We start from the raw sequence: 27,644 nt of genomic DNA on the forward strand, positions 1-27,644 counted from the left end.
CACCCTGGAGCGACTCGTACTTGTAGGTTAATAAAGCAGCGGTATTGGTGGCCGTCCGTGGCGCAGGATGCTCGACTGTTTGTGTCGGCCTGTCCGATTTGCGCTTCGGGTAAGGGATCCAATCGACCCCCTGCATGGCTACTTCAGCCATTGTTGGTCCCTTCGCGGACCTGGTCACACATAGCAATGGACTTTGTGACTGGCTTGTCTCCATCTAGGGGCAAGACGGTGGTTCTCACTGTGGTGGACAGGTTCTCAAAGGCGGTCCATTTTATTCCCCTCCCCAAATTGCCGTCAACGAGGGAGACAGCGACTACGGTCTTAGATCACATTTTTCGTATTCATGGCCTCCCGGTGAACGTTGTTTCTGACAGAAGTCCCCAGTTTGTGTCTACGTTTTGGACAGAGTTCTGTCGACAGCTGGGGGCAACTGTGAGCCTATCTTCCGGTTATCACCCGCAGACTAATGGTCAGATTTGGAGAGAGTCCTGCGCTGTGTGGCGTCTGCTGAACCGTCATCTTGGAGTTCCAGGTTGACCATGGTAGAGTATGCGCATAACCCGCTCCCGGTCTCATCTACGGGTTTGTCTCCCTTCCAGTGCTGTTTAGGCTACCAGCCACCTCTATTCCCCTCTCAAGAATCCGATGCCGTTATTCCCTCCGCGCATGCGTTTATTCAGAGATGCCTCCATACTTGGAGGATCGCCAGAGAAGCCCTCACTCGGACTGGAGAAAGGAACAAGGCATCGGCGGACCGTCACCTTACTAAGCCCCCACTTTACGTGTGTGGTCAGAGAGTCTGGTTGTCTACTAAGGACATTAACTTCAGACTGCCCTCACGTGGCGAGTGGTCCGCAGTGTGCCGGCCAGCTCGGAGATCTCTGTGTGACAGCAATAATGAGAACTATGTGAGGCTGCTATTTATCAACTATAGCTCAGCTTGTAATACTATAGTCCCCATAAAGCTAGCTTCTAAACTCATGAACCTCGGCCTGAATTCTTCACTCTGCAACTGCATTCTTGATTTCCTCACTGGAAGACCTCAAATGGTGAAACTAGGTCAGTACACCTCCAATTCCATCACCCTGAACATAGGAGCCCCACAGTGCTGTGTCCTGAGTCCCCTGCTCTACTCTCTCTACACACATGACTGCAACGTCTTTGCACAGCTCCACATCTATAATCAAATTTGCTGATGATACTGTGGTTCTGGGCTTCATTCACCACAATAACGAGACAACATACTTGGATAAGGTAGAGAAATTAACACCAGGACAACTGTCTCTCTCTGAATGTGAGCAAACTTTAGAACTGATTGTGGACTTCAGGAAGAGACAGGAGCAGCCCTATACTCCTTTTATGTTCAGTGAGACAATTGTGGAGAGGGTGAGCAGCTTCAAGTACCTTGGTGTAAACATCTCAGAGGACCAGACTTGGACTACTCACATTCAAACACAGGTTAATAAAGCCAGGCAAAGACTGTACCATCTGCAACAGCTGAGGAAATTCAGCGTCTCACCAGCAATCCTGAAAACTTTCTATTCAGGGGCTATAGAAAGTGTGTTGACTCAGTGTATCTCAGTGTGGTATGGGAACAGCTCCAGTCAAGACTGCAAAGCCCTGCAGAGAGTTGTGTGCTTAGCTGAGCGCATCTCCGGGTCTGCTTTCCCCTCTCTGAATGACATCTACCTCAAACGCTGCAAAAGCAGAGCTGTTAAAATAATTAAGGACTCTATCCAGCCTGTAACCATCTTTTCACTTTGCTGCCATCTGGTAAGCACTTCTGTAGCCTGATGGCAAAAACCGAGAGACTCGGGAGGAGTTTCTTCCCCCAGGCCATCAGGCTCCTAATCTCAAAACCAGCCTCTTAACATCTTCATGTCTCCACTTAATGTTCACTTTATCAGTAAGATATTCTTTATTCACTACCTCACATTGACACACTGACAGTGTCAACCTGTTTGCACATTTGCCTCTTGTACATTCCTGTGTATCTTAATATTTAAGACTACAGATTACTTTCATGCTAATTATTTTGCATTCTATGTTTAATTCTACAGTATACATATTTTTTATATTTTATTCTTATATTTTTATTGTTTACTTTTATTTAATTAATTCATTGCTATATTTATGTATATTTTCATCTGTGTTGTATTCTTTAATAATTGAACTGTCAATGGAGCGGACCTGACTCACATTTCACTGCTGGTTATATATGCTCTATATAACTGTGTATGTGATGAATAAAAAAATCTTGTATATTGCACCCAGGATGCGATCGTCTCAGATGTCCTTCACTCCGGCACCAGGAAACCATAGACCCTGGGTGCATCCACAGCGGAGTACACGAGCCAGGCCCCGGGTGACGACTTCTCCCCCTCCGGTCTTCGAGATCTCCACCCGGAACCACTTTGCTCCCCTCCACGAGATGGGACGCGACACTGTGATCATCGGACACTCCTTCGTCCGACATTTCCACGCTATGATAGCCAAAGGTAAGGTGCACACTCACTGTTTCCCTGGTGCTTGTGTTCTCTATGTTTCTGCGCAGATACCCGGGATCCTGAAGGCCGACGAGAGCCCCAGAGAGGTCGTGCTTCACGCCGGGGTTAACGACATTACGCTGCGGCAGACAGAGACACTGAAGAGGGACTTCAGAAGCCCGATCAAGACCTTCGACCTTCTGCTACGATCATTGTGTCAGGACCACTGCCCACGTATCGACGAGGACACGAAAGGTTCAGTAGACATGTTGCTTGAAATTAATGGTTATTGTCATGGTGTAAAGAACAGAAACTGCTATTTGTTAATAATTAGAATCTTTTCTGGGAGTGTCCTAGGCTTTTTCGCACTGATAGCTTGCACCCCAGCAGAGTCGGAGCGGAGCTGCTCTCTGACAACATCTCCAGGACACTTCACTCCATGTGACTAGTAAGCCAATTCTCAACTATTATTATGGCTTTTGTTCTAAACGCTCAATTGATAAAAGTACTTACGCTGTCCAATCTATTAAGTCTGTTCCCCGAATAGGGAGGTCAAAATATAAATTTAATGTAGGATCTAGAAAACATCTTATCATGTTTAAAACAGAAAATTTTTAAATAAATGAACAAAAACGATTTTTAAAGTTTGGGATCATAAATATTATATCACTCACACCCAAAGCAGTTATTGTTAATGAAATGATCACAGATAATAGTTTTGATGTACTCTGCTTGACTGAAACCTGGCTAAAACCAAATGATTATATTGGTCTAAATGAGTCGACTCCACCAAACTACTGTTATAAGCATGAGCACCGTCTGACTGGTCGTGGAGGAGGTGTTGAAGATATAAATAGTGATATTTTGAATGTTACCCAGAAAACAGGATACAGTTACATTACATTTAAATTTATTCATTTAGCAGACGCTTTTATCCAAAGCGATTTACAAATGAGGACAGTGGAAGTAATCAAAAACAACAAAAAGAGCAATGATATATGAGCAATGATATATAAGTGCTATAACAAGTCTCAGTTAGCTTAACACAGTTCACCGTAGCAAGGGCTATTAAATAATATAATAAATAAAAAGAAAACAGATAGAATAGAAAAAGAATAGAGCAAGCTAGCATTAGAGGACTAGTTAGAGGAGGTAGTTTTGTAGGCAAACATAAATGCCTTGAATTTTATGCGAACAGCTATTGGTAGCCAGTGCAAATTGATAAACAGAGGTGTTGCATGTATTATTTTTGGCTCATTAAAAATTAATCTTGCCGCCGCGTTCTGGATTAATTGGAAATGTTTGATAGAACTGGCTGGAAGACCTGCCAAGAGCTTGAACAAGGAGTTGTGCAGCATGTTCCTGAGAAAGGGTCTGATCTTCTTGATGTTGAATAAAGCAAATCTGCAGGATTGGACAGTTTTAGCAATGTCGTCTATAAAAAATCAGCTGATCATCAATCATAACTCCAAGACTTCTGTCTCTTTTTGAAGGAGTTATGGTTGATGTGAAACCTAAACTAGATCCTAGTGAACTGGCAAATTATAGGCTTATTTCAAATCTTCCATTTATGACTAAAATTTTAGAAAAGGTTGTGTCAACTCAATTGAGCTCCTTCCTGCAAAAAAATTATCTGTATGAAGAATTTCAGTCAGGTTTCAGGCCCCACCATACCACAGAAACTGCACTTCTTAAAATTACAAAGGACCTGCTTCTTGCGTCAGATCATTCAAAAAATATTTTTTATGATATTTGGGTCGCGGTCGGTCAGGTAGTACTAGACACATGTTTTTAAAATACATAGGCCTACACTTTATTGGCTGAATAACTGGCATGAAGATGATGCACAAGCTCAGTCTGCAGGTAGAGATGGAGGCGGAAAAGAAGACTGCATGGGGAGCAACCTCATTGTTTTTGGTAAAACATGATTTTGACGACTTCATTAAGTTTTGTTTTATAGAAAACTATTTTTAAAAGATTTTCGTTTTGTATAAATTGTATCTTAATTTTGATCAATGTTTTATCAATAAGTTGCCTGCGTGTTTAATAAATAAGAAGCAAATAGGCTATAGCCTAGCAGACAATGTAATAAGGCACCGGCATGATCACTTGCATTGCATGTGAACTAAACTCAGCGTGTGCCTCATAGATTTGAGAAATATAGGCTATATATTACAGAAAGCTTGAAATGTCTTCTTTTAAACTAAAATATTCAAACCAAAATAAACGGCCTACTCATGATGTAATCCATATGAAATGTGCATTTCTCCCTGGCATTCATGGCGAGTCTGCATTGTCAACTTCATCTTTGCAGCCACACAGAAAACACCAGTTTATTACTAAACAATAAAATGACTCTTTGCATATTTTCGAGCCAGCATGCCATTCTGAGTTGAGCGAAACCCCACAGAATGAGTGAGCGGATCGGGATATTCAGAAATGCACTCTCCGCTCACAAGCTCGGATCGGAACAAACCCGAGCCTCAATGTCTGCTGACCTTGCAGAAACATTCAAATAGACATTGCCAGACTAGACTATTTTAGTACAAATTATGACCTTACTGACGATTTTTTATAATTCTTGACAAAATTATAATATATTAAGTTTTGTTTTTTGCCTAGTTAGTTTTGCCTACATTCCTATGGACCAATGACGATACGATGAGCATTTACTGCTTTTTAAAAATGCGGGTCAGGAAGCGGGTCGGGTACAATATTTTATTTGTATTTTTTTGCGGTCCGAGTTGTGGGCGGGTTAGTTGAAAACGTTGAAATCGCTACAATTTTGTTTATTTAAATGGGGAGTCATCTCATTTATCACCAGTAAAATATGGAGTGCCACAAGGATCCGTCCTAGGTCCCCTTCTATTTTCAATATATATGTTGCCCCTTGGTAATATTATTAGAAAATACGGGATTAGTTTCCACTGTTATGCTGATGATACAGCTATATATCTCAACGAGACCAGATGAAACTTCTAAATTATCTAAGCTAACAGAGTGTGTTAAAAATTTAAAAGATTGGATGACCAATAATTTTCTCCTATTAAATTCGGATAAGACAGAAACAGCCTCACAACTGCAGACCACGTGTAACCACACCTGCCCAGGACCTCCACATCCAGCCCAGGACCTTCACCTCCAAGATTGTCTGACCCCAGACACCTGGACAGCTGCTGCAACACTCGGCTTGCATAAATAAATAATTTCTGCACAAACTGTCAGAAACCGTTTTGGCGGTGGGCTTATGGTAAAGGCAGGCATATGTTATGGACAGCGAACACAGGTCCATTTTATTGATGGCATTTTGAATGCACAGAGATACTGTGATTTAGATCCTGAAGCCCATTGTTGTGCCATTCATCTACGACCAACGCCTCATGTTGCAGCATGATAATGCACAGACTCATGTTGCAAGGGTTGGATTTGGAATTCCTGGAAGCTGAAAACATCCCAGTTCTTGCATGGCCAGCATACTCACTGGACATGTCACCCATTGAGCACTTTTGGGATGCTCTGGATCTGCATATACGACAGCGTGTTCCAGTTCCACTTCCACTTGATGGATTATCTCGGCAAAGGAGAAGTGCTTACTAACACAGATTTAGACAGATTTGTGAAAAATATTTGAGAGAAATGGGCCTTTTGTGTACATAGAAAAAGTCTTAGATCTTTGAGTTCAGCCAATGAAAAATGGGGGCAAAAACAAAAGTGTTGCGTTTATACATTTTTTCAGTGTATTATAGATGGAAGCCATGTTATAGTATTTTTTTTTAAATCACACACCCACACACATCATCATCATTACCATCATCATCATGATGGTAAAATTTTCATGCCACTTGTGTCTGTGTATTGAAAGCAATGGAGTAGGACCCTGATTGTCAAAAAGAAGAAGAATGCTAAAGGGTTTGAGTTAAAAAGTGAGGTAATTAAAAAGTGACACCAAAGGGTCTTGACCAAGCATCAATGTCAGTGAGAATGGGTTGCTTCCATTGTGTGCTGTTCCTTTGGAACTGGAATATTATACAAACTTAAGTGTCAGGAACGCACAGCCACCACAATCATCACCTGCACCTGAGCCTAATCACACCCATCCCAATCGCTGGAGTACTGATCACATGCACCTTCACCTGCACTCAGCAGTCACTCACGAGGATAAAGCCACCATCACGCCAGTACTTTGGCGTACGGTCTTCTGATCACTACACCAAACTGGTGCCCGACCATTCCTTGTGTTACTCTCCAGAGCTCTGGGATTGATCGTTACAATGACTCAGCAATAGCTTGTCATATATCCACTTGTAAATAAAATGTTCACTTGTCCACTAAACCCCTCTGCCTTCATCCTGGTTTGTGAAAGAAGATCGGACCATACAAGAACAACTATATGGATCCCCAGTCACGCACTCCTGCAGCTGGGCAACCTCCTCCAGGCAGCACTCACAGCTACATCCACTCCCCAATCTGCCATAGTATACATCGGGGATATCCTAATATATTCCCGGAACCTGGCTGAACATTGCCATCACGTGACACAGGTCCTACAGATGCTAAGACAAAACCATATCTTTCTGAAGCTGGATAATTGTGAGTTCCACAGCTCCACGGTTCAGTTCCTCGGCTATAACATCAGCCAAGAAGGTATCCAGACGGACCAGGGGAAGGTATCCGGCATCAAGGAGTGGCCAGTTCCACAGTCCGTGAAGGAACTCCATAGGTTCTTAGGATCTGATTACTTCTATCGACAATTTATTCAAGATTTCAGTATACACACTGCTCCATTGATCTCTCTCCTTCGAGGTAAGCCCAAGTCCCTGTCCTGGACTTCCACCCCCCCACGAAGCCTTCCAAGCCCTGAATGAAACCCTTTAGCATGGCTCCCATCCCTCGCCACCCAAATCCTGAATCTCCATTTGTGGTTGAAGTGGACGCACTTCTGTCTATCCCAGCAGTTCAGTGAGCCTCCACGACTCCAGCCTTACATTTTCTTTTCCAGGAAACTGACCCCAGCGGCTCAGAATTACGACATCGGGAACAGGGAGCTGTTAATGATCAGGTCGCTCTGGAAGAATGGAAACATTGGCTGGAGGGAGATAACCACCCCTTTACTGTTATCACAGATTATAAAATTCTCCAATATCTCTGTGAAGCCTGTTGGGCTTTGCTCTACATAAGATTCAACTTCACCATCATTTACCACCCTGGAAACCGCAACTGCAAAGCTGTTGATGTTCTTTCTCGTCTGCACTCATTGGACACTCCTTCGGACCCTAAAACTATACTCCCTCCAGCCATGAACATCAGCCCCATCATCTGGAGTTAGGACGAGGACATCCGAGCTGCTACAAGAGATGAACCTTCTCCTCTGGGAGGCCCAGAAGGGAGGATTTATGTTCCCTGGTCCCTGCGGTAATCCCTTCTGGGCTCAGTTCACAGTATACTGGGCTCTGGACATCTAGACAGTAATAGGATCCTCTCGCTCCGTACTGGTGGCCCAGTATGTCCCGGGATGTCACCAGGTACGTCCGCAGTTGCTCAGTCTGCACCATGTCTTCCACTCTACATTAGCTCCCGGCAGGCAAGCTCATACCCTTACCTGTTCCTCAGAGGCCCTGGTCCCATCTAGGGTTTAAATTTGTGACTGACCTGTCACGAAGTTAAGTATCATCCCCAGACTAATGGCCAGACTGAGCGGAACTTGGACTGTACCTGCGGGCATACTGCCAAGGAGACCAGCACAGCTGGAACCGTTTCCTTCCCTGGGCCCAGTATGCACAGAAATCCCTTTGACAAGGTACCACCAGCCTCACCCCTTTCCAGTGCATGCTCGGCTACCAAAACTCTGTGTTTCCTTGGACAGGTGAACCTTCAGACATTCCAACTGTGGAATTACATTACATTCAGCTGACGCTTTTATCCAAAGCAACTTACAATTGCTATATATGTCTGAGGTCGCACACCTCTGGAGCAACTAGGGGTTAAGAGTCTTGCTCAGGGACACATTGGTGTCTCATAGTGGATTCGAACCTGGATCTCTCACACCAAAGGCATGTGTCTTATCCACTGCGCCAACACCACCCCTATAAAGCTGGTTTAAAGCTGGAATACTGGTTCCCAGTGAGAGAGTGTGGGACTCAGCTCAAATCCACCTCCAGAGTGCCATATGGAGACACAAGGCCTTTGCGAATGCTTGACATGCCGCCACTCCATCTCCAAGGGATCTGCGTCTCCATCAGCAATACAGGAAGCTGAGTCCCCACTACATTGGCCCATTCACGGTCGAGAGGCAGATCAACAAGGTCACCTACAGGATCCACTTACCCCCCAGGTACCGCATTCACCCCTCGTTCCACATCTCACTAACCTGTCTCTTCTATGTTCTCAGATACCCCAGTGACGATCTCCTGTGATTCTCATACGCTGACCTTCCTTGTGTTACTCTCCAGAGCTCTGGGATTGATCCTTACAATGACTCAACATTACCTTGTCACATATCCACTTGTAAATAAGCTGTTCACTTGCACTAAAACCTCTGCCTTCGTCCCGGTTTGTGACAGTATGCTTTTCTGAAGATCTGGATTTTTATTTATTTATATAAAACAAGTTAATTCAGTGGAATATTAAAAGTGATAATGTCAAAATGTAATATTTTGCAGTTAGAGGTGCTGTTTGTAGGATTGACACCAGTTATGAGGAGTACAAAACGTTCTACAAAATTAAACTTTTGGGCGTTGAATACTTTTGCAAATGAATCTTGAGCCAATTTTATTTTTTTCCCCATTTATTTCCAATAATTAATGGGGAGTAGACAATTTTTGTAAATCCTTGAGTTTGACCTGATTTTTTTAAGTAACATTCCTTACAGTATGTAAGATTTGAATGTGTTAACAAGGCAATGTGCCATTTTACAAATGTTTCAAAGTTCAAAACAATTAAATCAGTTCTTAAAGCCTTGATGTCATTAATTGTCATGCAAAAAAACCCTCTTCGCGTCATTGATAATTTTACCTTCAATGGTGTTTTACATCAGTGTAAATCTATTGTTGCAGGCTGAAGAATGTTTGGTTGAGGGAGGCCCTGCTATTGAACTGGCTGATTTAAGGTGTCTATGTTTCCTGTTAATTTGTATGATTGTATTTGCACTAAAATCAACTCAAATATAAAATACACTATGCTAGATTAATATTCATTTTTATTTATTTATTATTATTTTAAAGCCTGAACCAGCCAAATAAACCCACTTGAATAGTGGAAGAGAAGAATGTAAATGAGTGTAAGTTTGCTGGTGATATGAGTTTGGCTGATTGTGGTGTGGAAATTTGTGCACTAATGTGTTTAATGTTATTAATGAAAAACGTTGCAAAGTCGTCAGCTATTAGAGATGAAGCAGGAGGGGGAGGAGGAGGACAAAGAAGTGAGGAAATATTTTTAAAAAGCATGAACGAGTTAGATGAATTGTTAATTTTGTTATGGTAGTATGTTATTTTAGCAGTGGAGATATTAGCACAGTTCATTAAGTTGCGTCATTCCTGTTGCTGTTGATCGGGGGAATGTAAACCGAAATGAGCAGTATAGCAGTATATTCCCTTGGCAGAAAGAACGGCCAGCACTTAATAGCCATAAACTCCACCAGGGGTGAGCAGTGTTTGCAGATCACAACAGCATCGCGGCACCTCACATCATTGCTGTAAACAAAAAAGCCCGCCGCCACAGGTTTTTCCTCCTGCGACGAGAGCTCTGTCCACTCGATAGCACGTTAGCTGGTGCCATGTTTCCATGAACACAAAAACACAACAGTCTTTACAGTCTTCTGAGTTGAACGTAGTAATCGAATGTAGTCCAGTTTATTGTCAGTTTATTACGAGTGTATGCTAGCCAGTACGATGGTGGGGATAGATGGCTTGTGTGGGTTAGCCATTAGCCTAGCCCGGATACCTCTGCGCTTACCCCTCTTTTGCTTCCTCTCACACCGCTTGTGGCGCCTCTGCTGTGGGCGAGATGTAGTAGTAGGGGTCCATAGCAGACCGAGATCCCGCAGCTGTTCCATGTGCGTAGAGTGTAACTGTAAAAATGCAGTTCTACTGACATCGAACAGAAACTTGCGACTGTATGCGCGCTAACAGACAGGTAGATGCAATGACGACGTACAAAAACACTGCGACTCACAAGACAACAAACATGAAAACACCATTCTGTTATCTGTTAATCTAGCCACTGTGCTTAATATAAATCTTGGATTGTTTTGGTTATTTTCTATGAGTTTTCAGAGATATGCTCAGCTTTTAGAGCCTGTCTATGGCTGGAAATATTGATTTTTCAAATGCAATTCTAAACACCGCCAAGTTAGTTTTTCTCTATTTTCTCAAAATTTTTTCAAGATTATGAGTTTCTTTCTTGAGAGTGGGTATTACTGTTGTACCATGGTGAAGTACGCTTTTCTCTAGATCTTTAGATTTTTTAATTTGTTTTATTTTTAGATTCTTTATCGATGAGATTTATATTTGTTTAAATGACCTCCAGGATTCTGGAGTGGAACTGCTCTGCGTTTGTCTAAAGTGCACTTACTGCAAGATTGAGATGCTGAAGTATTACAATCAGAGAGTAGACAGTGATCATGTACAGGGTGATAACATGGTGATAGATGTTGTGTATCATATGACAATAGTTAATTATTATTTGCCACTTTGCTATTTACAATCTATAAGACTGTAAAATATCAGCCAATGGATGTTCCGCATTGTCACCTGCTATAAATTCAAAACCATCACACGTGATAGTGTTGGACATCAGCATTAAAACCGCACAGACTCAGGTGTGAAGCATCTGCTCCCTGTGTGAAGACCCATGTGTGCATCTAGAGAGATTATGGTAATAGTCCTCTAGTTTGTTTGTTAATCATGTAATGTACATCTCACAATTAACAAATAAGACGGGATGGACATTTGGAGCATTTGGGGAGAATGAATAATTGCAATCTTGCAAATGAAAGCTGTCTGATGATGCGTCATGTAAACAAACCATAACACTCAGGTCTGAGAGAGCTGAACTTATGTGCTAATGCAATACTGGATTCAGGTTTGAAGCAGCTTTCAGTGGCACAAAGCCATCTTCTGTCAGGACTGTAGTTACTGAGGTAATAAGGATTTCCTAAATATTTTCAGTTATCTGTAACTTGGATTTTAACTTGAACTATACAGTATATTGAAAAGTAAGAATCTGCACACTGCAGAACATTTGAATGTTTTCACTTGCACAGAATATTTGTAATTTAATCCTTATATAATTGCACAACCTTTTGAAGTGTATAATTGCGTGTAAGTGCTGTTCTGGCATCAGTTCTCAGTTCTAACCAGACAGAGCTAAAAGCACTGGATCTCAAAGGAAGTAAACTGATGGATTCAGGAGTGAAGTTGCTCAGATCTGCTGGAGGATCCACAAAGTAAATCAGAAAAACTTGAGTAAGTGTTTGAAACTTAGTATACAGACATACTCCTTGTGCTATGTCATAAGATATCCTATGATAGTTTACACTTTGTTTTAAAATTAGGTATTATTATTTAACAAATAAGCTAGGATTGGATTATTGAATATATTTTGGTTGTTTGCCACAATATTCAGGTGAATCTTAAGAAAATGTCTGGGCCATATTTCACCCCGAGACAAAAATACATAAGTAGACATTTAAAATATCCATTGTATTAATGCAGATTAAATATTATTGCATTACAGTAATGAGTAGAATGTTCTTAATTGTCATTGAAATAATTTCACAATGCAAAATATTGCATTAAAAGCCTAATATAGATTTTATTAACTTGAAATATGACCCAGACATGTTCTTGAGATTTTTGAGATTCTTGAAAACTTTAATACTTATATTACAACACATTAATGCCAGTGCACATTTAACTGTCCACCTCACAGACTGATGCACAGAATAATATCTGAAAATCAATACAACTGTCAATGTATTCATCAGAATTATTTAAATTGTAGACTGACACATCTTTCATTTAGGTTTATAAAATAATCAAACACATAATAATGATGTAAGTCTCTTTATGATCAGTAGAGGGCAGGATAGGATCTTTATGAAATTTCATTATCACAATCTTTGGCAAGATATTGTAGGTCTTACCTGATTTTGTTTCTCTCACATCGTTCTTGTAGTTTTTCTCATAATGTTGACATTTGTCTACTGAAGAAAGTAAGTTATTGGAGTCAGTACACAGAAAAAATGACCCAGCGTCATCAAGTGTTTCGTTTGAATCTTTATTTATAAAATAGGAATAGGGCATAATTACTAGATATTATAATTATTACAGCATATCTTCCTTTATATATCCTGAAAACAAATTGATATTGAAGGAAGTCTTTCTCTGTTTGGTCATAAACCGTTCTCCACACAGTTTCTAACATGGATATGGAAACCATAATTATAAAACTGGACTTTGGTCAAAATTTGGGCTTTTTTGTTTCAGATATTGCCTTGGCAGCTTGGATACCTTAATACTAATCAAAAATTTAAAATGACTCCATTCTTGCATTGATAAGTGCTACACTTTAATTATTTGTGAGTGCATTTAATGCCAAACTACACTGTTTTAACAGCACCTGCATGCATCTCATTCACAAAACATTTTTTATCCTAGAATAACTGCACAAGAAATGTGGTTTCATAAAATAAATTAATAAAAACTGCAACAATAGAATATAGTAAATTTGGCATAGCACAAATAAATTCTCTATTAAGGCAAACTTCATTTTTAAAACAAACAATCTACTTAATAAATATTTTTAAAACACTGCTCATGCAAACATGATGCAGGCAATATTAAGCTGTGAATTCATAATTAACAAAGGTAAACAATATCTGTGTATATATGAGGCTTCTATTAGCCCACCTTAGTTAATCTTAAACAAATTCTCACCAAAATGATCCAGGACTAAAATTCATGCTGTCCAGTCAGTGCTGTACTAAAGAAAAACATAACATTTAACAACCTACAGCCAAATAACACGACCTCTAACCCTTTGAGGTGTAATGAGCAGGGCAACTGATCCTAACTAAGAAAACTGGCACCTGTCACCACTTTCACAAATAAGGGTCATCACACCTGAGATTAAATGCACAATATCTGTTACTTGTAAACAATTTATTAGCCATGCAGTCAAAGTACTTTGTTTTAAAACCATCAAGAAGTTCTAAGCTACTTAGCTGCAGATTTCTCATTCATTAATTATTATGGTCAATGTACAAATAATCTACAGAAGTGGTTCTGTTTAATGACCATAAAGGAGGAAGACTGCAGTGACAGTGCCTGAATCCATATGGTAAAACTCTGGGCAAGTGTTCCCATTCCATACATGGTTAAATTTTGATGCATGTTTTCTGCATGATTTATAGAGATAATACAGCATTGATGCAGCGTGAGTGGGTGTGAGCTCGACGTTGACACACTGTCATGTTAAATAAATGAAATCTTAGCTCTGTGCCTGTGTTTGAGTTATTTTTTCCCAGGGTTGCTGGGGTAAAGGCTCACTCATGTATTTTCTTGCTGAAATATGAAGGGTTTGGAGCAGAAGAAGCACATCTGAGCTCTTGACATTGAATGGAGCGATCTCAAGAGACACGTTAAGTGCTGTCGGTAGGTTTTTATTTTTGTTACAGGCAGTTTAGGTGTCACTGAGCATTGTTTACTTGAAAACTTATGATAGACTGAACTGGATTTGTTTTTTAGATAATATTGTTCTAAATGATATATGTGTTATTTTGAAGAGAATCTGATGCCATTTAATTGGGTCAATCTACAATTGTTATGTCATTTCCAGCTCATCAATTCTAAATCAAATATATCATACATCTTATTTTGTCTTCTTTTTCATGTCAGGGTGATATTAAATATTCATTTCATTTTATATACATTTTATCATTGACTGACTTGCTCTAACGTCAGTGATTTTACAAAGCAACAGTACACCCAAAATGTAAAATTTGCTGAAACTTTTCTCACTCTTAGGCCAGACCAGTTTGAGGAGTATTTCTTTTATCTGAACAGAACTTGAGAAACATCCTCTGCATGAATGGGTTCTGTCAGAGTGAGAGTCCAAATAGCTGATAAAAACATCACAATAATCCACAGCACTAGCAAAAAAAACTACACGTTTCTAGGAAACAAATCCATCATCAAAATGTTTTTTTTTCTTCTTTAAACTGTTGCTTCTAGCTAAAATATGAATTTATATTTTTCTTTCTACTGTGAAAAAAATGGTGTCACCTGAATGTGCACAGATCAAGAACAGTTTACAGTCTAAAACATTTCTAAACAAATATGTGTGTGGATTTTTATGTGAGAGACAATAGGAGAAGGACTTTTTCACCGAAGGAAGCATTATTATGGATTATGGACTGAACAAGTGATCTAATAACACATTTCTCCAAATCTGATGAAATAACAAACTCATCTACATCTTGGATAACCTGAGGATGAGTATGTTTTCAGCAAATTTTCATTTTCAGGTGAACTATTAGGTAATGGGAACCATTAAAATCACTGACAATAATGGCAATTAAATTAAATTAAATTAAATTAAATTAAATTAAATTAAATTAAATTAAATTAAATTAAATTAAATTAAATTAAATTAAATTAAATTAAATTATGGGGCCAACGACTACAGAAGCAAGCATCAGCCCAACAAGATGATTAAATTCAAAATGGCAGAAAAAGTACAGGTGCATAAATTCAATGCACACAGACTGAAGTAGTTTAAGTCTTTGGTTCTTTTAATTGTGATGATTTTGGCTCACATTTAACAAAAACCCACCAATTCACTATCTCAACAAATTAGAATATTTAAATAAAACCAATAAAAATAATTTAAAAAATAAAATTTTTAGTGAATTGTTGGCCTTCTGGAAAGTAGGTTCATTTACTGTGCATGTACTCAATACTTAGTATAGGGACTTCTTTTGCTTTAATTACTGCCTCAATTCAGTGTGGCCTGGAGGTGATCAGTTTGTAGCACTGCTGAGATGGTGGTGTGTGTGTGGTGGCTCTTGTTGCCTTGACCCCAGCCTCAGTCCATTCCTTGTGAAGTTCACTCAAATTCTTGAATCCTGTTTGCCTGACAATCCTCATAAGGCTCCGATTAATTTGGTTGTTTGTGCATCATTTTCTTCCACACTTTTTCCTTCCACTCAACTTTCTGTTAACATGCTTGGATACAGCACTCTGTGAACAGCAGCTTCTTTGGCAATGAATGTTTGTGGCTTACCTTCCTTGTGAAGGGTGTAAGTGATTGTCTTCTGGACAACTGTCAGATCAGTCTTCCCCATGATTGTGTAGCCTACTGAACCTAACTGAGAGACCATTTTAAAGGCTCAGGAAACCTTTGCAGGTTTTTTGAGTTAATTAGCTGATTGGCATGTCACCATATTCTGATTTGTTGAGATAGTGAATTGGTGTTTTTTTTTTTTTTTTTATGTGAGCCAAAATCATCACAATTAAAGGGTCATGAAACCCCCCATTTCTGCACTGGTTAGTTCTCACCGCAGTTTAAAAAAAAATCTAAAAAAGTGGGCGTGGTTTTCAGCGGACTGGGGGAGGGGGAAGAGGGAAGACAGACAGCACACACAGCTTTGCGTTCAGACAGTTTCATTTCGCTACCATCGAGTTAGAAACACAAATAAATGCACAGCCATTTGATGCACCCTGCTTCGAAAACATATTACATTTATATTCAGTCATTTAGCAGACGCTTTTATTCAAAGCGACTCACAAATGAGACATATACAGTATTGTTCAAAATAATAGCAGTACAATGTGACTAACCAGAATAATCAAGGTTTTTCGTATATTTTGTTATTGCTACGTGGCAAACAAGTTACCAGTAGGTTCAGTAGATTCTCAGAAAACAAATGAGACCCAGCATTCATGATATGCACGCTCTTAAGGCTGTGCAATTGGGCAATTAGTTGAATTAGTTGAAAGGGGTGTGTTCAAAAAAATAGCAGTGTGGCATTCAATCACTGAGGTCATCAATTTTGTGAAGAAACAGGTGTGAATCAGGTGGCCCCTATTTAAGGATGAAGCCAACACTTGTTGAACATGCATTTGAAAGCTGAGGAAAATGGGTCGTTCAAGACATTGTTCAGAAGAACAGCGTACTTTGATTAAAAAGTTGATTAGAGAGGGGAAAACCTATAAAGAGGTGCAAAAAATGATAGGCTGTTCAGCTAAAATGATCTCCAATGCCTTAAAATGGAGAGCAAAACCAGAGAGACGTGGAAGAAAACGGAAGACAACCATCAAAATGGATAGAAGAATAACCAGAATGGCAAAGGCTCAGCCAATGATCACCTCCAGGATGATCAAAGACAGTCTGGAGTTACCTGTAAGTACTGTGACAGTTAGAAGACGTCTGTGTGAAGCTAATCTATTTTCAAGAATCCCCCGCAAAGTCCCTCTGTTAAAAAAAAGGCATGTGCAGAAGAGGTTACAATTTGCCAAAGAACACATCAACTGGCCTAAAGAGAAATGGAGGAACATTTTGTGGACTGATGAGAGTAAAATTGTTCTTTTTGGGTCCAAGGGCCACAGGCAGTTTGTGAGACGACCCCCAAACTCTGAATTCAAGCCACAGTACACAGTGAAGACAGTGAAGCATGGAGGTGCAAGCATCATGATATGGGCATGTTTCTCCTACTATGGTGTTGGGCCTATTTATCGTATACCAGGGATCATGGATCAGTTTGCATATGTTAAAATACTTGAAGAGGTCATATTGCCCTATGCTGAAGAGGACATGCCCTTGAAATGGTTGTTTCAACAAGACAATGACCCAAAACACACTAGTAAACGGGCAAAGTCTTGGTTCCAAACCAACAAAATTAATGTTATGGAGTGGCCAGCCCAATCTCCAGACCTTAATCCAATTGAGAACTTGTGGGGTGATATCAAAAATGCTGTTTCTGAAGCAAAACCAAGAAATGTGAATGAATTGTGGAATGTTGTTAAAGAATCATGGAGTGGAATAACAGCTGAGAGGTGCCACAAGTTGGTTGACTCCATGCCACACAGATGTCAAGCAGTTTTAAAAAACTGTGGTCATACAACTAAATATTAGTTTAGTGATTCACAGGATTGCTAAATCCCAGAAAAAAAAAATGTTTGTACAAAATAGTTTTGAGTTTGTACAGTCAAAGGTAGACACTGCTATTTTTTTGAACACACCCCTTTCAACTAATTGCCCAATTGCACAGCCTTAAGAGCGTGCATATCATGAATGCTGGGTCTTGTTTGTTTTCTGACAGTCTACTGAACCTACTGGTAACTTGTTTGCCACGTAGCAATAAAAAATATACTAAAAACCTTGATTATTCTGGTTAGTCACATTGTACTGCTATTATTTTGAACAATACTGTATATTATTCTGTGGCGCTAATATAAGCCTTTTGACAGGTTGTCACAGAGCTATAAAAACGGTTACACTCACCAAGTGAATGAATCGCATTTGTGCTGAACTCTTATTACAAAGAAAAAACACTCTTCTGCGATCCATGAATGTTTCTCTGTTAATGTGTGCAATGTCATTTCACAGTCTGATGCGTCTTTCATAGCAAATTAACACATGTTGTTGTGAATAATTAAGCAAAGCGTCTTCTCATAGGATAAGAAAATCCAATCTAATGAATAATTGAATAGACACCGACGCTCATCAATGTACTATAGTCCATTGCCACGTCACATATCGTGACGTCAACACAATGTAGATTTTAAATCCGGAAGACGAAAATACAGCAAAAAAGCTTAAAATTAGCCAATTTTCTCCAACAGTTAAAATTAGCGGATGCTAACATTGTCTTCTATGATGTACAACACAAACACCTCTACTATAATCTTAGAATAAGTAGTCTGGGGGTTTCATGACCCTTTAAAGAACCAAAGACTTCAGTCTGTGTGCATTGGATTTACACGAGTTTCACAATTTGAGTTGAATTACTGAAATAAATGAACTTTTCCATGACATTCTGGTTTATTGAGTACCTTAATGGCTTATCACTTTTGAACAATAGGTGGCACTGTTACCGTCACTGTTGGTGTCAATGTCTCAAAGCTTTGCCGAGATACAGCAATGCTTCAAAGTGGTAGCAGCACTATACAAAAATGGTTTTGAGTATCCAAACAAATCCATAACTTTTTGTCAACACAGTCTGAAGATGATCTAACATAAGTCTGACAAAAATCGGACCAACGATCTAGGAGAAGCTCGAAAAAAGTATGTTTCAATACTTTATAAACATAAATCAAAATGATGGACAGGAAGTTCGGCTGACTATAGTATAATTGGTATTTGCGTTGTTGGCATGACACAAGGAACATTTCGAGACCAATTTCATTACAATAGGCTAATGCAATCAAAAGTTATAAGGATTTTTGGAAATTTCATAATTCATGGCTAATGAATGGTTTATTACTATTGACCACCAAATTGATATGGCGTGGTCAGTTTGAGGTGACAATGGTAAATACAATGTTTGGCGTAAATATGGTGAAAATTGGGTATGATTTGACTCGGAATGTTTCAAATGATTCGGCTTGGCATCCTACACCAAATCTAAAGAAACCAGTTTTGTGATTTCTGGTCAAACCATTCAGAAGTTACAAGTTATCTCTTTTTTTTTGTATCTCTTGACCATTAGGTGGCACTGCACCGAAACACTGCAGATAGCCTCAGGTCATGCTTGTTATAATACACACAATGTTTGATCTCAATATGCCAAACCATTGAGGAGATATAGTCTCACATCCATTTTGCATGCTTTTCGTCAAATTAATTTGTGATTATTCGAGAACGGTTTGATTAATCAACTTGAATTCCATCAATTTTTGCCAGCATGGAAAACGGTACAGTGCCTTATTTTTATCTTTTGGACTTCATTAGACTCAGCATGAGCCAAGGACTCCTTACAGTGTAAAACTCCTTACAGTTCAAAAGTTATTAGCATAAACAAGAGTTAGTGTTAGAGACTCCAAACTTGCTGTGGTTGATGATGAGACTGTCTTCATCAGTGTGCCAAATTGAATTATATTTCAAAATATAACAATATTACAATATTACATATCAAAATAAATTGTAACAAAAATCTAAAATGCATAAGTGTTAAAAGGTGAAAATTTTAGAAAAAGTTAAATTTCTATAATTTTCTATAATAAAAAAGACTTTATAAAGAATAGTGTATATTTGACTGCATCTGCCACCACAATTGTAGAATGACCAAAAGAACAAATCTCTCCAATAAACATACCTCAAAACTGCATGCAAATAAAACTAACAATTACAAATGCAAACTATACACGCCATTTGTGTGGTGCATGCATAAAAGCATATGCTACTGTACTTCTCTATTAGGCTCTGCTAGCATTTCTGTGTTTGTATATAGATATTGAGAGCAGCTACAGTTCTGTCATAACAGGAACAGTTCACCTAAAAAATTTAAATTCTCATATCATGCCAAACCCATTTGTTCTTTTTTTTATTGGAAAAAGAGGAATTTTGCAAAATGTTCATGGTGCTCTTTTCCATACAAGGAAAGTGAATGGGGACTGTAGTTGTTAAGCTACAAAAATGAGAAAGAAATTCCCTAAATGTACTCAAGATTAATCAAAACCTTCTGAACTTTGTGAGAGGAAAAGACCAAATGTATGGTCATATATTTTCTCCTAATGTTGGTGTATGAATTCCCCTGTGGTTATTAATTTGGCAAACAATTCCTAATTTGCTAAGAACATATGTTTATTTTTAATAACAATAAACATAGTTCTAGAACATCCAGATAAGTTTGTGTGCCAATCTAATAAAACTAACCATTTCTTAAACTTTTTTTTAATCTCCTTCCCCACCTTTATTTATTTATTTATTTTTTATTTACAAAACATTAAATAATATTCCCACAGCATGGCAGAGAGTTCTTTAATAAAACCCAATTTAAACAGAACATTCCCTAATGGTTATTTTGAGCATTCTAATGCTTCTTATTATTTTAGAACCATAAAGTATATTAAATGTTTCTCCTTTCATAAATAAAAAAATACATTTAGAATTTCTCGATGACATTTGTGTAGTACAGCATTTAATCAAATTTAAAATCTAAGATTACTGTCAAAACATGTATGATAGCTTACAAATATGAATATGTCATCCTACGGGGAGATGAACGAAGAAGATGAAGATGAATTCAAATAGTGTGCTGAAGAAACAACAAAGCAGGGAAGTGGGGGACTTAGGAGGAGGACACAGGAGTGGATGTGGGAAGGTGGAAGGCAATAGCAAAGGGGTGGCAGGAAGGCAGGCAGACAAAAACTGGAAGAGGTTTGAGTGGAAGACGGACATCCAGGAGGAGGACGACGTCAAACTAAGTCCAGAGGGAGGAGCCAGGAAGGAGCACGAGGAACCTGGTGGGACCCAGGTCGCAGCCATGAAGGTGACCCATGGTGGAGCCGATGGAGGGAGGAGCCATGGTGGAGGAAAAGACTGACAGCTCCAGGGTGCCAACAGACAGTGGTGGTGAAGCCTGGGGTAGAGACAGAGAGCCGATGAGCGAGGGTGATGCTGAAGATCCGATGGGGCCAAGGCAGAGCAGATGGCTCCGGCGACAGAAGCAGGGAGCTGAAAGGAAGGAAGGGCCTGACAGAGCCAGAGGAACAGAAGGAAAGAGGGAAGGAAGGACGGAGGGACGAGGCTCATCCTGAGGAGTGGAGTCCCGAGGAAGCAGATGGTCGATGACAGACTAAGGTGGAGCCGGAAGGACGAAGGAGCCCGGCAGAGCTGGTGGAGGGACAGTCGGAGGGCCAAGGTGGAGTCCAGGACTCACAGGATGGAGGCAGATGTAAGGGATCCTCCAGCCATGACACCGATGGAGACTGGCAGACCCACAGCAATCCAACTGCACAAATGGTGGGCTGAGGGTGAGCAGAGGGCCTGCCAGGAGACAGAGGAGGCGGTGATGAGGACTGGTTCAGGGGAGGTGGGAGAGGGAGGCTGGGTAGGAGGATGCTCAATGGGATAAGGAATAATGTGTGCTGCCCACACAAACCACAAGACCACTCCCAACACCAGGAGTGCCAGTGACACGGGAACAACCTCAATGGTCATTGTCTCACAGGCAGATAGTTCAGGGCAGATAGACAGTTCAGGAAGGCAGATAATACCTGGCAGGCAGGAGAAGAGATATACATCCAAATAATAGTCCACTGAACTCGGCTCACCCTCAGCCATGGTGCAGTGGGCAGAGCTTCCCTTCACGCTCTCGGTGTCCATAGTGATCTCCACCAGTGGTGAGCTCTGTAGCCAGCTCTCACACCTGGTCTGACGTCACAGGTTCTGGATCCTCAGCTCTGTCGCTCCATTATGCAATGGCTTGTAGGTTGCTGTGGGCTCAGGTTCTCTGTCATTGGTGGGCTCAGGCTTTTGCTCCGTGCAGCTGAGATGATGGTGGGCTGTGCTCTGGGCTCTGTCGCATTCAGGATTGGGGTAGGATGCACTCCAGACATGAAACATGGCCTCCCTCCAGCTCAGTCTGGTGGTGTCTGTGATGGCAAGACGGGTGAAACATAGGGCAAACACCAGCTGAAAACGTAGCTGCCCACTCCATAACGAAAAAAAAAAATATTCTCAGAGGAGCACCAGGACAAGACCACAGGAAACAGATGATTCTTCTGCACAATCTGACTTTGCTGCAGCCTGGAATTGAACTACTGGTTTCGTCTGGTCAGAGGAGAACTGGCCCCCAACTGAGCCTGGTTTCTCCCAAGGTTTTTTCTCCATTCTGTCACCGATGGAGTTTTGGTTCCTTGCCGCTGTCGCTTCTGGCTTGCTTAGTTGGGGTCACTTCATCTACAGCGATATCGTTGACTTGATTGCAAATAAATGCACAGACAAGATTTAACTGAACAGAGATGACATCACTGAATTCAATGATGAACTGCCTTTAACTATCATTTAGCAGTATTGACACACTGTTTTCCTAATGAATGTTGTTCAGTGTTTTGACGCAACGTATTTTGTTTAAAGCGCTATATAAATAAAGGTGATTGATTGATTGACAATCAACGGGAGACAGAAACTAGGTCACACAGAGTACATGAGGGATGAAAAGATATCAAAAACAGTCCGGGGTGTGACAGACTCATACATGTCTGGAATTTCTTGAGGTTCAGTAAATGAAGCCAAATTAAAAATTTTGGGTGAACTGTTCCTTTAACGGAGAGTAAGGCTTTTCCTGTTAAATTTCAGTTTTGTGCTAGTGCTGCGAAAGCTAAGCACAAATTATTTTTCAGACAGTCAAATGACCACGAACACGGAATACTGATATAGCAAAATAATTCAAAGCGAACACTGTACGACAAAATGAAAACCAAGGCCTCGCATATCTGCGTGAAAGTTTCTCTCACGTTTGTAATGAGAGTGGATTCGTGCTTTTTTCTAAAATAACACTTGCTCTATTTACAACGTCATGTAATAAAATGAGTAAATTTCATTGTTAAGCAGCTCAGAGTTTTCATGAGGTACAAAAAACGTCCGTTTGTAAAAAACGGTACAATTGTAAACGTCTGCAGTATTTCGTTAGACATGAGAACAGGAGATAGTATGTGAGATAAAAACTGTGAAGTCACATCTGATGTTTGACTGAAGAGGCCACGCGATACTGTAAAACAGTCTGAAACACCACCTAATACCTCAGCACGCCCGAGGAAGGACAGCGGCACGCGTAAAGCTCCCTAACTTCACCCTACGTACTGAAAGACAGCGTGCAGAAGGGCAGCGTTTCACTCAGACAGGCCGTGTGTGATCCTGAGAGTGACAGTGAACTATAGAGAGGACGTACAGTTCGTGCGATGGCTCAGATCTGCGTCTGCAGTGGGTGGACGAGTGTGGACGGGGGTTTGGAGGAGCTGGAGTGGGACGAGTGCTGGGGTTTGATGCCTCTGCTCCTCATGTACTGGAGGAACTGATCCGGGATTTCTGCAAGAACGTCTTTGGCCAGACGGGCCATGCTGAGGATGTGATTCCCTCTGCGATCGATGTAGTCTCGGAAAGGAACGAACTGATGAGGAATCGGGGAGATAAAGGAGGAAAATGCTGTTGACAACTGCAGAAAATCAATTTGATTCATCTTATAGATGGTAAAAATTTGTATAAATCACATTTTGTGTGAACTATTCCAATAACGATGATGGTTATACTTTCAAAAATATGATGATCAAAGCTAAATGTTTATTATCAGTTCTGTACACTTGTCTACTCGCCCCCAATGCATTTACTGTAAACAGATTTCCCATTTGCTTTTACCACACACTGAGAGATGAGTCACAAATATTGTCTGTGATGATCAGTGCTACAGATGCTGTAGGCGTTAGGCTGAAAAACAGCTGGAATATTAAATGAAATATTATGAAACTATTTCTGTCCACAGATATACAAGGCTAGATAGCTCACCTGCACAATGTCTCTCTCCGCGAAGCGACCCCTGGATGATATCCTGACCTCATCTCCATCTAGTTCAATCATCTCTGTCAAAAGGAAGAAAATGGCACAGGAAAAACCATTATATGGTGCTCACATCCGGCTCAGACTGTTATAGTCAAGTGTGCTATCGCTGGATTTCATATGAGTTCAAATACACCCTTTTATGTAGCAGCTATGAAATGAGTTCAAAGAGCAAATCATGACTGCTGTGAGATAACGAGAACACAGGGAGCTGCATATAAATGAGGTTTTATCTTCATTAAAGGGAAAGAATCAACCTTTATACAAATTGCAAGCCCAGAAAAGACCAATGTTTGCTTTTTAATGTGTAACATTAAAGCACAATTTAATGAAAAAACTGGATTATTATTATTATTTTTTATTTATTTTTTTTGTGGCCTTGTCAAATAAAACAGAATAATATACTGTTAACATAACCTAAGAGCAGTTAAAGTTGTGAAACACAGTTTGTCATAGTTTTATAGCTATCAGAACAGAAGCAAAAGCTGCTGCTCTCTGTGCCGTTTTCTGATGTCTCTTTTCACGTTAAAGTGTAAATTGCATGAACTTATTTCACAATTAGATTGAAAGAGAAGAAAAAACGATAACGCGCGTCATCACTTCGACACGGAATTAGATCTGGCTTTTGTTCACACAGCTCTCGATGCAAAAATGCCTCAATGCAAATGAGCCATATAATAATGTACATTCATAAAGCAATTGCTAAATAAATCAAGATTTTGATTATTTTCCAATTATATCATCTTGTGAATAAATATTGTACAATAAAAAAACAATAATAGTAATAAACAGATTTCTTTCATGATATACAGAAACTGATTTATTTATATATACATTGTGGGAGATGTTTCAAAATCATTCATAAATGTTTGCATATGTTAGCACTATTTGTCAATTGCTATGCTAATACTGCCCACTAAAAAAAAGAAGAAGAAAACAATGGTCATTAAAAATTGTTGTCATTATCATGGCAACATTACACCATTATCTGACTTGCACAATGGACACATGAACAACAGAGAGTGTAAATCATTCTCATTCACTCTGAACAAATATGCTACCAACAAACTAAATATGAAAACTACAGCAGATGAGGCAGTGATGACAGTTGAAATTAAGTTACTTTTCAGATGAAAGAAGAGGTCCAGGGTTATTTAAGAAATTAACTGATAAGCCGATGGAGATTTCAAAGCTCTTACAGTACACATTCTACTAGTCACGTTCTGGGAGACTGATTGGTCTCACTGGAACATGTGTGAAACAGGTTTCTCTTTTGAACTGATCTTGTTTGATGGTTCTCTGTTGGACTAGACTGATATCATATCACATCTTCAAACATCCCCAAAGACATACACATCACTCTCATCTTACCATCAAACTCAGCCGGCCCGACTCCAACAATGATGATTGACATGGGAAGACTGGAGGCCTTCAACAGAAGTGAACAGTTCATTAAAACAAGACCCCCTGAAATACCCTCCTCATATAATTCAACATTTGTGACCCTCTCTGTGAAATCCAGGCTAAAGTCTCAAAATCTAATTATGAGATGACAAGCATCAAAGTTCGATTTCAGCCATTAACTTCACTATGGTTCCAGTCTTTGACTTGCCCTTACTCAGTCTATAATGAAGATATCAAGGTAACATTTCATCAGAATCTTCTATACCTAATGAAGGATGATTTTATGTAGAAAACAGTAAATCACACACACACACACAAATTACTTTAGCTAGGTTTTCACATCCAGGGTCCCATTTGTATAATAAAAAATGAGCAAAACAGACTTGTGATCACAGTACTGCAATACAAAATCTTGTGTTGTGATGTATCATGAAGACATATGAGGCACTTTTCTAAGGTACAAACTGGTTTTCAGTTACTTTTTTTAAACAATGGCCAATTTGTAACAATTAAAAGCCTGTAGTCCCTGTAAAATGGTGATTTGAAATAAATAATAAAAAATGCAATATTTAGCTGTGTACCTTATTTTAAGTTGCATCATTTCTTCCCATTCCATTGCAAAAAGTGACCATTCCATTTTATCAGTTTTTGGAGAAAATATAGTGTTGAATGGATTTGTCAAGCTAAATCATTCAGCCCTGTTACTGAATTAACTAAATAAATAATACTCTTGCAAATGTTTTTTTTTTTTTCAATAATGTTTTACATTAATCAAAATCTACAAAGATGCGGTCCCCTTCTGAATGAAGACTTAATTTTGTCTAAATATACAAACACTGTGCACGTTAATTGCAACCCTGTTACACATTATGACATATGCATTCATTTTATGTGTACATTTATACATTACTTTTATGTTTATTTAAAGTTTGAACTCTGTTATTCGGAAATCTGAAACGAGGAAATGTGCCCTGCTCTAGTGTAGACAGCTCAGTTATCTGCACACTGAAACATTATGAATGACTCATGTCATGGTTCAAAGAGACTCTGCCCATCACAGTCTGCATAATATATCACATTTCGCCGCCTCGACTGACGTGTTTAAAGGAAAGAAAAATGGATCCGATTAAGAATTTATTTTTTTCTAATTTTGTATTCTTCACATTGTAATAGTATCCATAATGAGGAATCAACAAACTATGTGAGTGGGCGTAAATTCTTCTCTTTTATTGCAGCGCAATGGTAGTCTCATTTTTCATCCAATAAACAAAGTTTTTCTAGTGAGTGGAATGATAAATACCTATTGTTTACAAAGCAAACAAACGTAGGCTCTTAATGATAAGGTTCAAGTGGGATAAAAATGATTTTGTACATTTTTAAACATTCTTCCAGGTAGATAATCAGCCATGATACTCAAAAGTCAGCCCTGTTACCATGATCTTGTAGTCGATAACCTGTTTTGGAAAGAGTGCAGTTTCACTGTCTTGTGCAGAAGACTTTAATGTCAAATTAAAAAGTAAACCGTTTGTCTACTTCAAAAGGTCACCATCATTGGTAACAGGGCTGACATTTTAAGATAATACCTTATTGAAAAAAATAAAATAAAACATTGAACAGACAGAGAGTGGGAAAGCGGAATGATGTCTTTTTAAAATAAATATATGTAATCTTTCATCACCTTAAAAGGGGGGAAATTTTGATGGTAACAAGAGTTGATAACTTGGGGACACAATGTTGACATTATGTCTAATCTAAAAGTAATAGGCCTACCACACTGTAAAACTTGGTGTTAGCTATTCATTGCCATGTTTTATAAATATGTACATAAGGGACGCTTGTATTTTCTACAATTTTTCCAAATGTTGTAAAGATGAGAAGGAATTTTTTATTTTTTTTTACTTACATTTACAATGGATTCTTTCGTCTGAGCCATGTCTGAGATGACCCCATCAGAGATGATGAGGAGGATGAAGTATTCAGAGCCATCCTTTACTAATGACGCATATCTGCAAAGAAATAAGCAAATCACTTCTTCTGCTTGTAACTGACACTGGGGCTGGATCGCAATTCAAATCCAATCCATCCTAGTGTCACAAAGGAAAGTACATCTAAAATAGTCAAAAGTACCATGATGGTGTACTATTTGTGGTGGATTTTCCAAGTACGCCCTAAAATGTGCTTTTTGGGCTTTTGCCTACA

At 39.4% G+C, this 27,644-nt stretch overlaps 1 protein-coding gene and 1 long non-coding RNA gene across 3 annotated transcripts in view; one reads left to right on the forward strand and one right to left on the reverse strand.

The window, feature by feature from the left end:
• The first annotated feature begins 2,191 nt into the window (after window positions 1-2,191).
• The window catches only part of LOC128014441 (uncharacterized), a 32,109-nt gene continuing 6,656 nt past the window's right edge, over window positions 2,192-27,644 (forward strand). Inside the window, exons 1-3 of one of the 2 annotated variants that reach the window (XR_008183546.1) lie at window positions 2,192-2,741; window positions 2,821-2,934; window positions 5,548-9,443. This is a non-coding gene — a long non-coding RNA (uncharacterized LOC128014441). Of the gene's footprint in view, window positions 2,742-2,820; window positions 2,935-5,547; window positions 9,444-27,644 lie in introns of those variants that run through there. The other variant, XR_008183545.1, reaches the window with a different exon arrangement.
• Window positions 17,918-27,644, reverse strand: part of LOC128014431 (copine-8-like) — a 64,353-nt gene continuing 54,626 nt past the window's right edge. Inside the window, exons 17-20 of the mRNA XM_052598019.1 lie at window positions 27,349-27,451; window positions 25,413-25,470; window positions 23,991-24,064; window positions 17,918-23,598 (exon numbers count right to left, since the gene is read on the reverse strand). Of these exons, the coding sequence (XP_052453979.1) occupies window positions 23,395-23,598; window positions 23,991-24,064; window positions 25,413-25,470; window positions 27,349-27,451 (439 nt within the window). The 3' untranslated portion in view covers window positions 17,918-23,394. The remainder of the gene's footprint in view (window positions 23,599-23,990; window positions 24,065-25,412; window positions 25,471-27,348; window positions 27,452-27,644) is intronic.

Source organism: Carassius gibelio, chromosome B25, assembly GCF_023724105.1.
Source record: "Carassius gibelio isolate Cgi1373 ecotype wild population from Czech Republic chromosome B25, carGib1.2-hapl.c, whole genome shotgun sequence".
NCBI lineage: Eukaryota > Metazoa > Chordata > Actinopteri > Cypriniformes > Cyprinidae > Carassius > Carassius gibelio.